Source organism: Bactrocera oleae, chromosome 6 (genome assembly GCF_042242935.1).
Source record: "Bactrocera oleae isolate idBacOlea1 chromosome 6, idBacOlea1, whole genome shotgun sequence".
Classification (NCBI taxonomy): Eukaryota; Metazoa; Arthropoda; class Insecta; order Diptera; family Tephritidae; genus Bactrocera; species Bactrocera oleae.
The window spans coordinates 52,122,194-52,141,555 of NC_091540.1; the positions used below are offsets into that span (position 1 = coordinate 52,122,194).

The 19,362-nt window shown below is 35.0% G+C and overlaps 1 protein-coding gene across 2 annotated transcripts in view; it reads right to left on the reverse strand.

Moving 5' to 3' along the window:
• tfc (triforce) overlaps positions 1–19,362 on the reverse strand; it is a 70,363-nt gene that overhangs the window by 36,630 nt on the left and 14,371 nt on the right. For both annotated transcript variants that reach the window (XM_036359130.2, XM_014237964.3), the window contains exon 2: positions 4,325–4,867. In XM_036359130.2, the coding sequence (XP_036215023.2) occupies positions 4,325–4,867 (543 nt within the window). The remainder of the gene's footprint in view (positions 1–4,324; positions 4,868–19,362) is intronic.

Consider the following 19,362-nt stretch of genomic DNA (forward strand, 5'->3'; position numbering starts at 1 on the left):
TTTTTGCAGTTTTTTTTCTAATTATACTTATATGGTATATTCGAAGAAATTTTTTTCAACTGAAAGCTATATATCTTCAATTCAGAAACTTAGAAGCAATACTGGCTTTTGTGAGCTAGAAAAAGGTTTGGCGAGTACGAAACAATATATAATTATAGATAGCCAACACTGAGAGAGTGGCGAATCGAAAAATTAACTGGTATAAAACTAGAATAATTAAATTGCCACTTTACTGAGTTAGCCACTAACACTTTAGTTTCAAAATCAATTGGATATATTTGACGTGCTTTCACATGTAAATTATCTGATAATAATAAGAACAAATTTAAATATAGTGAGCAGAAAAATGGCGAATGGGGATTTCTTGCTTACACAAGCAATTTGGTCTATTTGGATGTTACTAAAAAGAAGGGTTGAAAAGACACTAAAACCAAGAACTTTTTAGGTCAATCTCGTTTACTAATGCCATGTGAAAATACTGCATACACTCATGTTCAAAACCATTTTCTTAGAGCACTAATCTTAATTAGAATACTGTCAAAGTTTCATCCAAACGTTTTCAAGTTATAGGTTTCAAAATGACGGCACCTCTGTAAATTCGGTTTACAATAGAAAGAAGTAAATTTTGTGTTTTGATAAAATATATTTTTCTTATGGCTCAAAAATTGAAGCAGAATAATACAGCGACGAACTGTTATTACGACTTTCCACCCAAAAAGAGGCTGCATGAAACAGGAAGTCTAAAAAAAATTTTGAGAGACAATCAGCACTCTTCACAGATGCAGTGATCAAAAAGTAAATGAGTTTACTGTCTACAACTATAAAGTACTTAGAATTATATAAAGCAAAATTATATGAAAGCAAAAACGTTAACTTCGATTACACCGATGCTATGACACACTTCACAGGTACATTTTTTAAAGCAAATATATGCATGTATAAATCTGAAAACGTAATCGACTAACAGTTTATATACAACGCTAAACGTTCTGCTAGTTCTTTCTAGCCATGTTGATAAATTATTTCCGTTACTTAATACCGAAAAAATATCTGTTATGAAGGAAGATCTTTATTTTGAATAGCGTAGCTATATGCTATAGTGGTCCGGTAACGGCGGTTCCGACATATGAGCAGCTTCTTGTGGAGATATGATACAAGCGGACGGACCGACATGGACATCACTAAATCGACTCAGCTCGTCATGCTGATCATTTATATAAATGCTTTATAGAGACTCCGATGTTTCCTTCTGCGTGTTACAAATGTCATGGCGAACTTAATATACCCTCGTCTTCATAACTTTAATGCACTCAGGCTTATATGTATTTTTCCAAAGTGTTTAAGCGATTATTAATATTGTAATAACAGAAATAACTTCTTTTTTTTACGTTGTCCGGCGCTTGTCGCATAATAAAAATTCCGCAAATTACAGAAATTATCTCACTACGCATACAAATAGTAATATGGGATCAAGTTTCAGTTAAATGGAAAAATTTCTTACTGGAAAATGACGGAAATCGCAAATAAATCATTTAGCAGCTGCAATTTAATGACCTCCCGGAAGAGTTTGCTAAACCGAAACTATAAACAGATGCTATTGAGAAGCTGAAAATTGCGCTGCAGTAGATCCTTGCACGTCAGTTAGCGGTTGAGTGTGATTCCTTGTCGACCTTGAGGATATTGAACGACACCTCAGCATTCCAAGTAACTCGAGATAAATTTAATTTTCACACATACTCAACCAAACATACATATATATTGGCAGATGAACAAAGCCTGTTCTTTATTGAAGCAAACAACACGGTCGAAACATTTAAATATTTTAAATAAAAACCTGATTTTAAGTGTATGTACGAGTATAATAAATTAAGTGTAAGCGATTATGCGCCGGAACGAACTACGATTCGCCTAAAAGCCCTGGGCGCACCGCCAATCACAAAGGCCATTGGCCAAACGGCGACGCGTGTACTCTCTGACAGCTATATGAACTTGCACGCATGCAGTCATCAGGCAGATATAGTTGTTGTTGTTATCATTTTTGTTTTTTGACACTGCAGAAAACACTGAATGACAGCGCGTGTAAGAAGAATGCGATAAAAGACACGGCATCTGTAAGTTACCATATACATACAATATAAGAACCTTAATCGCTGCCTTACGAAATCTTCCACCTTGGATTTTTGCGTCTCTTTATTGTTTGTGGTTGAAACAAAGAATTTATGGAAAGTCTGCTTATTTATCGGATAATGGTAGCTTTTCATCTGAAATATTCAAGGGTATTTTTAGTCATTAGCTGCAAATTATGAAATCAAGTGAATTAACCGAGTTCCCGATAAGAATTCGTAAGTATTCCAAATAAGAATATTTAATTGGTCCATAATTCAGAGCTTTTTATACCCTGCACAGGGTATATTCAGTTTGCGCTGTTTGTAACACCCCGAAGGAAACGTCGGAGACCCTATAAAATATTGTATATATCTAAATGATCAGCGTGGCAAGCTGAGTCAATTTAGCCATGTACGCCCGTCCGTCTGTATATACGCGAACTAGTCCTTAAGTTTTTAAGATACCGATCTGAAAGTTTGCAGACGTTCTTTTCTCTTCAAGAAGCTGCTCATTTGTCGCATTCGCCGATACCGCATTACTATAGCATATAGCTGCCATACAAACTTAACGATCGGAATCAAGTGCTTGCATAGAAAACTCTTTCATTTGACGAGATATCCTTACGAAATTTGGCAAATGTTAGTGCCTAAGGCAATAATATAATCTCAGAAGAAATTGTTCAGATCAGATAACTTTAGCATTCAACTGTCATACGAACTGAACAAAGAATTTTTTGTATTTGTGAGAGGTATTATAGCTTCGGTGCTATAGAAGTTAACGTTTTTTTCTTGTTTGAAGCTAATTTCATAACAACACACGCAAGAGCTCTCTATATGGTCATCTGGCAACAATAAAAATACATATGTATACATAAGTATACATATAAGTACTCGCTAAGAAGAGCAGTTATACCTCGTAAATTTATAAAAATTATAATATCACACCCATGTCCGTACCATTGCCAGCGTTAAGACCTCATCTACTTTGATGAATTAAAATAATCCATTGGTCTTCGCATCCATGTACACATAAAAGTCAGTTTCGAACTTAACGACCATGCCTTATGTTTCAGGCAAATAGCGTTATTTAGAAAATATTTCGGTTCTCAAAACATTGACAGTACAGGCCATACTTCTAAAAGCTGTATAAGCCAGATAATTTGTTACAAGCTATATTTGATTTGCCAAATCTTTAAGGGTGCTGAGTCAAACAAACAACTGGTATAAAAACTTAGACTAGCGTAATCAAATTCAGAACGGTTTGCTTCGAAGTAACACAGCTTTAATGAGATATTCTTTTACTCTCTTGTATTGAATTCAAATTGATAACATTATTGCATTCACTTGTACATTTTTTAGAAAGAAAACAGAGTATATGTACCATATATATATCGAAGAGAGAAGTGGTAAATCGAAGACGGTCAAAGTCTAGTAAAACCATTTGGTTGATAAACCATTTTAATTACATTATCTGATGCACGTTAAGATGGATTTTAGGACCAAAATCGCGAAATTACGAAAATCTTCCACTCTCAGCCAAGAGCCTCATCAACCTGCCTCTTAAAGGCCATCAACCATTAAATCATTATGCAAAAATAACAAAGGTTCTAATCGATAATACACTCATATTAATATTGAGAAAGGTAAGCAGAGTTAAATTGATCCCACAAAATTTTATTAATTTTTGAGTTATCAAACTGAAATTTGTAAAGCGTTATTATTTAAATATTATATTAATAATATTTCGGATCTGACCAACCATACAACCGGCTATCCAAGTATTTTCAACTTTGATCTTGAGAATCAGGATATATTTGGTCAACCTTTTTTTTATAAAATTGTTTTTGGTTACATTCTTAGACCTTGTCTGTAGATATAACAAGTTTGCTAACATAAATTGCCATTCAAAAATAAACCTAACCAATAAAGTTAATTGTCCTCCAAATCAAGATATCAGAGTCAGCTAAGCGCTTGAGCGTGAGATTGCAAGCGCGTTATGATCTTTATCATACCATCAATTCTTTCAACGCGATTCGGTTAGCAAAGCATCAGCTACTCGATCAATGGCATGCAGAGTGCACTGGACAGAAATTTAAGAGCAACAGGTTGCACATTGCATACATATATAGGATATAATGTAAATATACATAAGTAAATTTCAATTTCAATTTAAAAGCCTCGTATATGTAAGCTACCTAAACCTATCAAACATCACTTACCGCTGTCAATTTCATTTTCGCTGGGATCACGATTAAACACATCGCTGTAGTAGTGATCGTGTTGCTCGGACTCGACACTTTGCAGTGACTCTTGACCATCATCGGTCACTTCATCGGCTTCGGCATTAATATCCGTATAATACTCGGTACTCTTTTGTACCGTTGGTTCTGCGTCTTGTTCTTCCTCCTCTTCAGGTTCAACAACTAATTGCTGGCGATGTGCCCCACCACTATTACTGCCGCCTCTTTGTCGTTGTCTTTGCTTTTGATTAGCGTTGCCATGTCTTTTACGACCGCTCGTTTTCTGAGTGTCAACACCACGTCGAAAATTGTGAAAATCTCTCGCGGAGGAGAAGCCGCGCGGTCGTGGCCGTGGCGTCGTAGAGGAGGATGGTTTGGGTAGTATTTCCGAAATCGTCGGTATGCGTTCGTTTGTGCTGCGATTGGGGAAAAGCCGTCGCTCTAAATATTTGGCGAATATTTGTTGTGTTATTTGATTTTGCCGTGCGATTTCCGCTTCGTCCAACTGAAAGTCGGCAGTTGCTGGAAGAAAGAAAAATTAAAAATTTCTTTAGTTTTATAAAATACTACTTTGTCGGACGCAAATCATCTACCATCAATGTGATGTTTTTATAAATGGACTTGTGGCACCTAGAGACTTCTCTGCAAAAGACTTTGTAAGAGTCCTATAAAGAGTGAAGTGACGTAGTTCTATCCTCAAAATAATCGTATGTAATAAAATTTGAAATGATCTCAAAAACATAGAGTGTGTAATAATGACGCACGTGTAATAAAAAAGCACGAAAAATTATTGGTCCCGACTTTTCTGAACGTGAAAAAAGACATACACAGTGAATACAGCGGAGTTTTTACGGTTAACCGTTACAGGATTTCAAATGGCTTTTCAATGAATGGAATAATTTCAACCACCTACGACATATTCGCTGCATTTAGTAAAAGCTGGTGTTAATAAAACTCTGCACTCAGTTTGAAAATAGCACCAACGGAATTACGCCTAATGTTCTTTGAAACACGATGCTTGAGTTAGGTCATTTTGGGTCTATAAATATATTCGTGCGGTTTGCAAAGAGATGGCCTGATTTGATTATGATCCCATTGTTCCAATATTTCGAAAATGCGTCGGGAAGCTACTGCACTTGTGCGTATTTTTCAGTATAGTTATTCATTTGAAGCGTAAACTACAATCTTTTTTTTTCCCTCAAATATGTAAAACTGTAACCAGTCAAAGTGTTTTTGCGGGGAGTTCTTCTTTATTACTTTAAGGTGAAGAAAACCTTAGCCAAAAGTCATCTTATTTTGGTGGAAGTTTATGGTGAACTTATTCTACCTGAGCGAACGTGTCAAAAGTGGTGATTCTGGCTTCGAAGACGAAAAACCTCCTGTATGGCCAAAAATTATGAAAATGTTGAACTGGAAGCATCACTCGATGAAGATTGGTGCCAAACACAAGAAGAAGTCGCACTACAAAAAGAAATTATTTTTGCATCGGATTGTGGTTGGTGATGAAAAATTCATATATGTACTATAATAAGACTAAATGCAAAAATTATACATGAAACTCAAAGCCGAATTTTCATGACACTAAGATAATGATCTTTATTTGGTGGGAACGGAAGGGCGTGCTATATTATAAGCATTTAAAACCAGGTGAAACCATTAATGGGGAACGCTACCGACAACAACTCATCAAATCGAGGCGAACTGTTTCTGAAAAACGCGCGGAGACACGAGGTAGCAATTTTTGCTCATGATCATGACGACGCAGTTCTTTTGGGATGGAATCCACAAGCTGGCAGAAAGGTATGTTACAGCTTCAGATGGGCAATACTTTGAGTAATACTATTTTACCATACATGTACGAATATAGTTACAGACCCAATATCAAAAAATTAACTGAATTTATGTCGTGCATTTTATTCTCTTGGGCGAGTGTTATTTTGTCACTTGAATAGACAACTAGTTGCTTTGGTCGAACATAAATTTGAGATAACTGACATTCGCACCAAAAAACAAAAATAAGCGAGGTTTACGTAGACGTTGAACATTTAGAAATCATTATAGTGACATATGTGACCCATTTTACAATGAATGTATAAATTGATTTCTGCAAAGCTCATCGAAAAAGTGTCAAGGTCAAAAGGTGATGGTAATTTGCAATTAATTACCTTACATACGTAAGTACATCTGTAAGTCCACACAAGCGACCCACTTAACTGACATATTTGATTCATGCCGCAAAAAGCATCTGCTTGCTCATCGCCCACATTTAATTTCAACATAAAAATACATACACCCATATGTATAGTATGTGTGTAACATAACTGATAAGTATAATATTTTGCACATCGCAGATGTGGAAGAAAACAACACTGACAAGTAATCATAAATCATGCGGTAAGCGCTTCAAAACCGTTTTAGCATATGTAAACGGGAATATACATACAAACGTTCATCGGTACATTACTGGCACAAATGTATTGTACGTACAGCTTTGTTGTTATTAATTTGTAATTAGATATTTAATTACAAAATAAATGGATAAATCAAGCAGTGTCAATAAGTATGTATGAATGTATATAAAATATTGTGATTTTACATACGTAAGAATTTGTGTAATATTATATTTTTTGCATTTACAATATATTATATGATGGCATATGGCGCAACTTTTTCATTACCACTTCACTTGGCTTTACATATTTATCCCCGGAGTTACAACAGCATCGATCTTAATAAGTTAAAGTCATAAAAAGGTCCTTAATTTTATTACGACTATCACTCAATCGTTAATTTTAATGAGCAACACAGCGTATTTTGCTTTAGTAACACCTTAACAGTCCTGTCTTCTGTGCGTGAGTTTTGTCGTTGCTCATGTTTTACGTATATACTCGTATGTAGTATATTTTCTATCCTTGACATACTTTTGAACACACTCAGCTTACAAGCAGAGATTCAACAGCGCCTTAAGTACAAGTAATAATAGCAACGGTAAATACCGAGATTTCACAAATATTTGCACACCGTACAAGTGTATAAGACGACTCAAATCAAACGTGAATAACAAATATTTCGGCATACAAGTATATGTACATATGTATATTTCTTTATGCGCGTATGTCAATAATCAAATTATAAAACAATCAAAATTTCTTTAAGCACTAAGATGCCCAAATAATGCGCCATAAACAAAAAAGGCCATGTATTGAAATTTCGGTAGTTTGGTTGAAAAAGTAGAAAAGCTCCGGGCAGCAAACATCGTCACGCATGCGCAAATGACATCAGTCAAGTGGCATTGAGAAGCGTTAAATTATTTATTTGAAGTATGGTTTGATAAGGTGCAAACATTTCTGCTACGCAACAAATATTGCGTTGATGGCTGAATGAAGCGGAAAGCAAATTTTTGAAACTTGTGCAAAAAAAATAAAAAAATTGTTAGTAATTTTGTTTTTAATTTTAAGCAGCTTATATTTCTTAAAAAGGTAAATCTATAAGCTGCTAATAATAATAATTAATATAAATACTTGTAAAAACTAGTCTAAAGCAAAATGTTTTCCAAAGAAATTTCTGCAGCTCAGCTCATAGGTTTGATAAAACATTGTTCCAAAAGCTTCCATAGCTGTCAAGTAAATTAGATAATTTTTAAAAACTTAATCCAATATGCGTATTTTCTTCTTAATTCTCTTAACATGGTGACAGTTATTTAATTTATAAACTTTTATAAAGCAACTGATCAAGCAACAATCAGATTGAAGCCGATATGCAATGATCAGTTTTTATTCACTATTTGTGATTTTTTTAAACATAATCTTAATTTTATACCAGTTAGTATTCACAAAACTACTTTAAGTTTCTAACCTACACTATTCCGATAAAAATTCGTTTTCTCTTGTATGGTAATTGTCTTGTTTACACCCTTTTATTTAACTTATTCTTCGACTTCTCAAATCGAAAAATTTTCCTCACTTTTATTATTTTAGCCTAGTTCAAAACAGGAATTAAGAACGCAAAACTTTGTTGGCCGATATTAAACAGCTGTTATTTTGTACGAAAATGAATACTGAAATTTCATCACAACAGCCTGTCAAGAAGTAACAGCATAGCGATGGTTTTTGTGAAATCACAATCCATATTTTGTGAAATTTTTGAACTATTTACCAGAAAAATAAGTAACCACAGTTTTTTGAAAAAAAAATCAAAGTCATTTCAACATTTCAAGCAATTATATGATTTTGTGCCATTGATTAAAAATGTAATAATTGAAAGACATTGAGTTTCGTTTTCGTAGAAGGTTAACAATTATGTAAGATTCCAAATATAAAAGATATTGGCAACTTACATGATTATAATGTAATTGTGTTGTAATTTAATTCGTATGCAACCAAAAAGAATTCTAATTTATTAAAAAGAGAAGAAGAAATTAAAAGAAATATTTCATTCTTCTTCCTCCTCAGTTGGGAATCTTCACTCAATATATAGCCGACCTATAAACATACATATGTATGTCTAACTGAAGAGGTAAACATTGCGTTTGTTTATGAAACTCGATTTTAGTTGTCTCGGATAGTGCTACAAGAGCAGATTAATTTGTATTCACCTTATATCCTGAAACGTTATTGCGTCAAACATCACCGATGAAACCCCTCTGAATATGGAGAAAATGTTTGCCAGCAAATTCGTTAGCAACATCACTAGACATTTTAGGTTTGTCGTCAATGAGCTTTGCTCATTTTTACAAAAAGCGAAAATTTTGAGAATATTTATTTACCGCACTATTGATCACTTTTCTCAAACGGTTACTGTTGATGACAGAAAGAGTAGATAGTATGGTTCGAAAGTCAATTCAGTCATAAAAACTGTTCACGAACGCATTCGCTGAAATCCTCTTAGAAAATAGAAAATGATGTCAAGGAAAATGGATATATCGATCAGATCAATGTCAAGTTATATTCGAGATTATATCGACATGAAAGCCTATCGTCGGTCAACTGACCATCTTCTGACAACGCGCTTGAAGCGAATTAGGTTTAACAGATCCAAACGGCTTCTTCAGTGGCATGCAGTCACCGACCATAATCCAAAGGAGATAGACAGATGAAAAAGGACATAATAAGATGCTATTATTCCAAGAGTTCAAAGTAGTCACCATCCAGTCTCCTGTTAAGGCGTTACATCTCTTCACAATGGTCACAAGTGTGACCAATTCAAGCCTCATGACTGCAACATTTTAATATACGAGTAGTTTAGTAATAAGTAATATCAGTCAAGTACTCATACACTGACTTTGAATTGCCTAAGTACATAGATACTTTCAAAATTATTTTATAATTTTGCTGACTAATGAGAAATGTGTGTAAACACTACATAATTAACATATTTTCGTCAATTTCCTAAAGTGCATACTCAAGAGGTGTTATACACAGCCGAAATATTAATTTTTAAACACATGTTTGGATAAATGCTCGAATTATAAAAGCGCCAATATAATATCTATAAGATTTTCATACGCACTTAAGTGCACATGTAATGACGCCATAAGTGATGTTCAACATGTTGTACATAATTTTCGTTTTTATTGTTTTTTTTTTGTCCTCACCGACTAAAGTGTTGCAACAGCTCTTCCCTCGCTGTACATCTTATCTGGCTGGCAATCATTATGTCTGTCGTGTTTTTGGCAGAAACTTATTATTACTTGAATTGTTATAGTTTAACAGGTAATAAAAAATATAATTACAATATATCAAAATTTTATTAAATTTAATAAAAACCCGTTTGCACTGTATACGCCTACTGCTTTTATTATTTTTAGAGCCCTTTAATTTATTTCAAAATGCCGGTGCTTTGCAATCGCTTGTGGCATACAATCTCTTGGCTCGTAATTAGTTGCTCACGTAAAAACTATTAAAAAGTAGTTAAAACTTACGGCAAATATGAAGTTGCTGTAGTGCAAACCATTCGCAATTGCAGTCGTAAACTACTTGCTTACGAGAATTATGACAGTTTTGCTTTTTATTTCATGCAATTTTAAACGAATAAAAACTAAAGAGCTCGCATTTAGCGGTAATTTCGAATAAAATATCTGCCACTGGGGACGGAATTGGACGCTACTTTAAATTGTGGTTAGTAAAACTGACTTTTTGCATGCAGATATGAACTATATAAAAATTAGGCAAGAGAAAGCGAGTTAGTTGTAATTGACGAAAGTAACAAATATGCAAAATTTGCATTGACAACCTTAGTAAAAATGTATATACGTTGAATAATAATTGAATTGAGACGTTTAGAAACATAAGCACAATCGATTAAGTGATGCCCGAATTGGATAGGATACCATGCGATTTTTATTTTACTATTGTTGTGAAAGATTAAAACTATCTAGCTCATCAACTGAATGGTTTATTAGCAACTTTATAAAATCAATGTAAAAAATACATTTAATAATTGAATGGGATCACTTGTATAACAAAATTATCATCAAGAAGTTGTTGACTCATTAATTCCCATTGCTATAACACTTATTCTGATAAGGAATAAGCGAAGAATGAACACTTTCGTAAACACTGAGAGCATAACAAATGTACAAGTAAATTACTTTTGAAAATAATTTTAAAAGCTCGCCATACAAAGTGAACGATCGGAGTATAGTTCTTTTAAGGCATTTTTTTAACGTTATTTCTTGTTTTAATCAAAGTTCGACTTTTATATTTATTACCCAACTTCTCGATACAAGTTCTATGTTAAAAGACATATTTGCCTGAAATCTCAACTCTAGCGAGTATACCTTTTTCATCTAGCAATTTTTGTGACCTAAAAATGTAAAAAGTCGCTTGGGTCAGAATCAAAGTATATGACGGATGTGGAAGCAACTCGAAACAAATTTTATATCGTTTTCCTTGCTTAGAGATATGGTGCAATGTCTAGATTGTGGGCTCGACGGCACCCACTTTACCCAAATATACATAAATGAATTGTCAACATGCTTGTTAGAACTTCTAGATCATTTTACGAATTTTTTTGATATTTTCAATCACAGCAGTGTTCTTTGGACGTCCACTGAGATCATCACTGTCAGTGTGCATATGGCTTGTACGGAATTTAGCAAACCACCGAACCAGCCAAATATTGTCTCATCTAGCGGAAAGTTAGGTAAATACTCAACAAGCGATCATTCTTGATATCAATAAGATTTTTTAATCAAAAATTGTTTTTCATTAACTAACTTCATGTGTTATTGCTTTTTATCCAGATTCTTATCTCGTGACCTAATTTTTCCCCAACTGTTGTATTAATTATTTGAAGGTTAGGACTTGCTACCAAACACATTGACTCAATTCTTTTAGTGCTTTCTCACAGAAATCTTAAGAACCAAGTTATAAGAAATTTGATACGAATGTTGGCATCATCACAGACAATTAACATATATTTACAATAACTGACATGAATCTATTTTGTGATTCTACAGTTAACAAAAACACAGAAGTTATCCTAATTGAATATCTTTCCTTTTTTAAGGAACAGGAAGAGTCATGATATCAGAAAAAACCCAAAGATGGCCAATATGTGGCTGTTATAATACACATGTACTAAGTCAAACTTTTCGTTAATATTTTGACGAATTACTACTACAGAGATGCTCAAAATTGTGCAGTGAAAAACATTTTTGGTCTGCTAAAAAAATCAAGACATATAGCCTTTTCCCCAGAGTTATATATAAAGGTAATAGTGAATTGAAATTATGAGGAATGATTATTAAGTCGTGTCGGTCACAAGAAACTAACTATTTCAGCCCTGAAGAAGTTTATTTAGTCGCCAGTTGATTATAGCACCGCAAGGGTGAGACCTCTACCAACTCTTTATGTTCAATTAGCACCAAATTGCAAAATGGAGAAACGAATGCCGTTTATTGAGGACTTTATCAATTAAAAGTTGGCCATTTTTCATAAAAAAGTGAAGCTATAAACTCTTGAAGTGGTCTTTCAAAGCTTACCAGTATAATTAAGTGATTAAACTCACGCTACGATTAAGTTAGTCAAACGATTCAGCTGGTAGCTGCAAGTAATTACCGAAAAATCATAAAATTACGTAAGACCTCTATATGATATATTTACATGCATATGTATGCGTGTATGTGTATATGTGAACAAGCACAACTGATTCGATTCAAATCAATTTCGTCAACCAAATCCGGTAACTTGCAGGATACCGAATAAAGTAAATCTTTTTTTTTTTTTTACTTTTTTTCAGCAATAAAATTGGGCAATAAAACACAAGTGTCTCACTGTAATTTACATATAGTGCTTTATTGCACCTCATCGATAGCATTATTGACCTCATTGCGATTTTCGTAAGCTTACGCCTCCTTGTGGGTCTGCTCTCCTCAACTAAGCGTGGCAGTTGTAGTCCTTCAAAAATTATGTCTTAGTAAAAGATTGCAATAAATATGGTATTGCGCAGTAAAAATCGGCAGTTAAATGAGCGCAAGTTGGCGCGTGATATATATACCCATGTATATATAAGTACAAGTGTATGTATGTACTTTTGTCGTGTTGCTGTGACACCATGGATGTCATGAAATTAAGCGCAGCGACAAAATCTACTTAACAGCGTTGGAAATTGCGCAATCGAGTGCAGGAATGCAATGCTAATTAAAAGTTTGGCACTTGTTGTTGTTTTTTTGGTACCAGAAATATGCTAAACGCTTACGTACATACGAAGGTGGCGCGATAAGTAAGTAAGTAATTAACTTACAAATAAAAAACGAAAGTTTTGCAAAAATTGCGAAGTTTTCTGAACATAGTCTCGTCTTAGTTCCAGATCCAGCGAGGTTCCAACTTTTTTAACCCATCTGAAAAATATTTATTTAGGTGATGACTATTATTCTACTAAAATTTTGCGAGTGAGTTTTTCAAGTAAATAACAAAAAAGAGTAGATGCACTAGCATTCCGTATCACAATTTGACTAATTTGACCGTGACGATGACAAAGTAGCTTAGTAACGTTTTGCTCCTCTCCAATTAGTCGAGGTAGATCCCGTCTTGTAAATCTTAGAAAACGGTGGGTATCACTTTTTCGACCGATAAGACATTCCTTGCATCTCAAGTCTTGTCGAAACGACGCCATAACTCCGATGGGTTGCTCTCAAACAGCCCTTTTACTTGCGATCAAACCAAAACTAATTCAAAACTACCTGTCTGATTGGGCTGACTTAGAAATTTGCACAGTCTACAAGTTGTACGATCTCGTACGTACGGTATAGGTATATAGTATGTATGTGTGTAATATGTTTATTGCATATTTTAATATTTTTGTGCAGTTTTCTTCTAAAGTATAACACAATTAATTAGTTTGAAGAGTGTTTGTGTTTTGGTAGTAGCAGCTGGAGGCCAGCACGTATATTTAACTCTACGTCCCCCCTCTTTGCCACGCTGCTTGGTTACTGACATAAAAAACCTTCCAGCAATGTAAGCAACAGCTTTCGAATTCATTTTTACTTTTTTTTTTCGGTCTTTGTTTTAGTAAATTTTGTAAAAATATGTTTGTTCTCATTGCTGTTAGTATCACGGATTTTTGCAAGCACACGATTTATGGTTCTGAAAAAGTTTCTATGCCACAAATTCGCGACGATTTAGTGTCCATTGTGTGTGTAGTGAGCGGGAAATTTCAGCGCTACTAAAACAATGACCGCCGCCGCCGCTTTACTCTTTCCGCCTGCGGTTCGGTGTGGGAGCAATGCCGTAAGAGTTGATAATTGGCTGCAGTTAATGTGATTTTATTGTTGTTATTATTGCTGTTCACTTAGTGTTAGTTGGGCAACATTCGTCACGGGCACTACGGCTTAATGTGCCAACCACAAATCATTTGTTGGTTGCAGTTCTATTTGATATATACATATGTATACATATATAGATTTTTTTTAAAAAGATTTGTAGATTTTCCAAGTGATTTGTAGCGCATGCAAATTTTTAAAACAATCGTATTAAATATTCGTGCAGATGTTTTATTGATTTCCAAGCACATGCCGGTAATGCTAGTTGAATAAGCTGACAACTACATAATTACTGTCCATTAGTATTGCAGCGAAATCAAGATCGGGTTCAAGTTCGCTTTCAGCTGATCATTGTGGTTGTAATGGTGGTTTATGGCTTCTATTTAGTTGTTATTGCGCACTATGAAACGCTATACAAATTCTATGCCTTCACTTTCTAGAATTTTATTCAAGATGTTTACATCTTCAACAATTAGACATCTTCCAAACTAATTACTTCCATAAATTCCTACATCTCCAACTAGTTTCATTAATCTTTAAAGAATTAAATTTTATTTGTTTCATTCATTTTAATGCATTTTAATTCATTTTAATTTATTTAAATGCATATATTCCATTTATATACATATTTATATGCATGAGTGTCATTGCTATTCAAACTTGAATGAACTGTTACAAAACATTCTGCTCATATCACGGAATAATAAACGTGGTGTTCCACGTGGGGCGGTGTTACTAGTCACGATTTTCTTGCATTGAAATACATGTGAATACTAAATATAATTCAGTAACATTCCACCTGGACCACTGCTGGTGTAATTGATAAATAGCATGCGTTCAAAATCACATATTTGTTGTATAAGTATAAGTTGATTTTATTCTGAGAGAATATTGTCTTTTATGAGTACCGCATACCACACAGCATACCAGGAGACATTATTTAACAATTAATGAAATGACGAAATGATTAACCCAAACTTATTTAGTGAAATAGCCAATGAAGTCTTATAGATATTTCCAAATTATATACCAGGTTTCTGTCATAGTTTATCTATTGGTAGGAAACCTTTCCATCTCCAAACTTATGACAGGTTCTTCATACCTTAATTGCATTATGCACTCACTCATTCGTAATTCACACTATTCAGTAGCAACCCCTTAGTTCTGTCAAAAAGTGGCTACATACGTACTTTAAAGTGATAAAAACTCAATCAAAACTATATATGGGGTATATGCGAAAAACATTAACCAAAAATCATTATATATAGTAGATGGGAGCTGGGGTAATATGTGGGACGATATCACACATTTTCAGCATTAAATCATTTCCGGAAATAGATTCAATATAAAACGTATAAAAACCATATGTTAGGTATATAGTGACTAAAGGAAGTATTGCCCTAATTTCATCTATTTTAGTCAAAATAATACCTGGTTAGATTAGAAAGATATTGGCCGATAGATGCGGTATAAAGTCAACCGGAGGTTCGAAAATGTTTATATAAGGTAAAGGGAAGTATGGACCAGATTTTACCCATTTTTTGACACGAGGTCATGCTCATCATAAAAATATTCTTTCCAAATATCAATACATATACAGTGCATATACTGGGGTCCACATATTTGGTATATGGATCCTTGAAAAGATATAGTCCGACTTTAAGGGCATTATTTGTGCAAAGTCTAATTTTGATAACTTCATTGATGTTTGATTTTTATACTGCAAAAGTATCAGAAGGAATTTAAAAATTGGATATCTGAATAAATTATATCGCCCAAATTTGGTTGAATTTGGCGTAATACTTCCTGAGATATACAATTTCACTTAAAGTGGGCGGTGCCATGAGCGTTGTCCATTTTGACACCTGCTTTTCTAAAGCTCTTCTCTACCATCCTGGTAGTGAAATTTAATGCCTGTGGCGTGTTTATTCAGAGAGTTAACCTAAACCTAACGTACTCCCACGGAACCACCTGATTAAGTATTACTTCGTGGGGGTGATAAGACATTTAAGTCTCCTCTATTGTATTGTATGGACTGACGAACGCCTAATCTGTTCTATATGTCTCAGTTTTGTCATGATTGAGGCTGCCGCTTCGCTGACAGCGTTCCAGTTCTCAGTGGACTGACACATGAGTGTTGTCAAATTTTCCACCGTAAAACTACCACCAAGTATAGTTTTTAGTTTTTCCCTTATGCTTACAAAGCGAGGGCAGTAAAATAATACATGTTCAGAGCCCTCTAAGCACTCTGTACACGTCGGACAGTTCGGACTAGTGTCGCGATGGAATCTGTACAGGTAGCTTCTAAAGCACCCATGACCACTTAGTATTTGGGTAAGGTGGAAATCCAGGTCCCCATGTCGTCTGTCTATCCACGGACGGATGTCCGGTATGAGTCTGTGTGTCCATCGTCCTTTGGGTGAGGTTTGCCACCGTTGCTGCCACATTGTCATGCTTTTGTTTCTCTCTTCTTTTTTGGATTCTTTAGTTGTCTCTGCTGACAACTTGTATAGGCTCGCGAATTCTTCACCCTGGATGTCAATGGGCACCATACTGGCTATTACTTCAGCAGCCTCGCTGGATATTATTCGGAAAGCACTGATTGTTCTTAGTGCCGACAGCCGGTGCACTGTGTTTAATTGTTTGGCATATGCTTTAATGTTAAGCGCCTGGATTCTTATTGGGACCGTATATAACATAACCGATCTTATTACCTTTGCGAGTAAAACCGGCTGGAACGCACGCAGCCCTTATTTGCCATCATTCTTGATAAGGCGTTAAGGATTTTATATGCTTTATCCGAGGTGTATTCTAGGTGCTCCTTAAATTTAAGCCTTGAGTCTATTATTACTCCCAGGTACTTACCAGGCTGTGATTGTATCTCACACTCCCCTATGGTGAGAGATATCCTTTCCTTCACTTTCCTCGTACTTATTAGAAGAACTTCTATCTTGTGCTCAGCTAGTACTAGGCTCCTTGAGGAGAACCATTGCCGCAGACTGTTTACACATTCATTGCATTTGCTTCGGAGGTCATCTAGGTGTTTAGCCACTGCTACCACAATAAGGTCATCCGCGTATGCGATTAATTTCACGGCTTCTGGTTGCTTTATACTTAGCACCCCATCATACATCACGTTCCATAGAATGGGTCCTAAAACCGAGCTTTGCGGTACCCCACTCGAAATAGAGTAGCCCTTGGTGTCTTCATCGGTGTCGAATATTAGTCATCTGTTTTCAAAATAACTTATAATAATCTTTATAAGATATTGAGGAGCGTGTATTTCATATAGAGCCTCGATTATGTTTGCCCATTTTGCCGAGTAAAAGGCATTCTTCACATCCAGGGTGAGCAATGGACCGATTCCGCCACATCTGCAATACCAACTACCCTTGGGTGTTAAGTATCATGTGTACGAAGTTCATTAAGACTTCTCGATTTTTACTCAATTTACAGTTTACACAGATAGACGGACGGATAGACAAGCATTCGGATTTCAACACATTTTGCCATCCTGATCATTTATACCTATATATGTATATAACTCCATATCCATCTCGATCAGTTTTAGTTGATACAAAAACCGTTAAGTGAAAAAAACTATTATACTCTAAAAAAGTAGAAACATCGGTTAACTTAGATAACTCCCAGCAATAGTTTGTATGTTTATCTTTTATTTTTTAAATGATTAGAGGATGCGCAATTATTAGTGTATCCAAAAACGATTATAGACCATATAATAATAATAAGCCCATGTGCGAATAGGATTTACATACTACTACGTATGGCTACTAGCGCGTTTAGCCGTTAGTCAGCCCTGCACCTAAATTTGATGTTGCCAATTCATTTGAATAGTGTTACTCATTACTCAAAAATGCAAAATCATGAATGTTGCCTACTTTTTCAAGTATCTGAGATCATAGCATAGGCAATACAAAAAACTGATAAAGTAGTTAAGGTATTGGAACGACAATTATTCACCAGTTGCCTTTCATAATATTGACGTTAATCTCGAGGACAACAGTTTTTGTTTTTAAATATATACAATATAAGGCATTTTCTACAAACTTTATACAAAATGGAATACTTAAAGGATTTTTGAATTTCTTACAAAAAGGGCATTTAGTGAAACACAGCTACATATCTTTCTTTTCATCCAGCACATTAAGACAGAAAACTCAGAAAAGAATTCCTTGCAGCCTATACAACTATTCAACATAATAATATACTTGTAACTATGGATTAATTAGCGAATTGGAAAAATATTAAGGAGAATATAAGCACCGTGTTTGGAAGATTTAGTCAGAAAACTAAAACAAGAACTTTATTAGAAAACTCACAGTGCTCTTTTGAGCTCTGGAAGAACATTATGCAAAATCTTTAATTGGCACACAGAGTAGTCAGGATTCACGTACCGAATCGATTGCGCAACTTGATTTATAGCCAAAACACTAACCCCATTTCGGCATGCCACTCGGTGTTGCACGCACTCAAAGCAGAACGACGAAGCGTTGCAATGATGAATTGGCAGCAATCAATATGGCAGCCATGACTAGGCCAATACTAAGCCTAACAGCAATGTAACTGGCTATTTGGATTACTGAAATGATGTATACGAATGGCAGCGAGCAAATTGAGTGGAAGGAGAACAGCTTGATTGGGTGTGTAAACGCAGCAGCCAATCAAGCATTGTAAGAAGTTTTCATAGTTTTTTCAACAAAATAATTATTACATAATTAAACTGCGATTGCATACAAACAATCATGAGTTGAAAGCGATTTGTGAAAACAGTAAACAATTGTGAAAACCGATCTCACTCGTAGCCGGCGGCATCAAGGAATAAAACTTGCGCTTACTTAGCCATTGTTTTGCTGCCGTTGGCTGGCAACGCTTCATCGAAATGAGGTTAATTACGAGGAGAACCACCTGCTCAAATGCAGCATAGCTACCGCCTTCGCGTCTACTGCAGCCACAGCCACAACACGCTTATTGTGGTCGAACTGTCTGTCAAGCAACATTTTCAGTAATCAACTACTCATTTCGGTTTCATTTGTTGGCCGTCTGAGTGACGTTCTACTAATGTTGGTTGCTATTATCACTTTATTACATTACAACAACAACTGTGCCAATAAGTGAAATCGTGATGCTGTAACCGCACATTGACCACCATACAAAACACATTTCGATGCAATTACTGTCCGAAATTGTGGTGAACGGTAAAGTAATGCTGCATTGGCAAACTTTCGCTCGCATC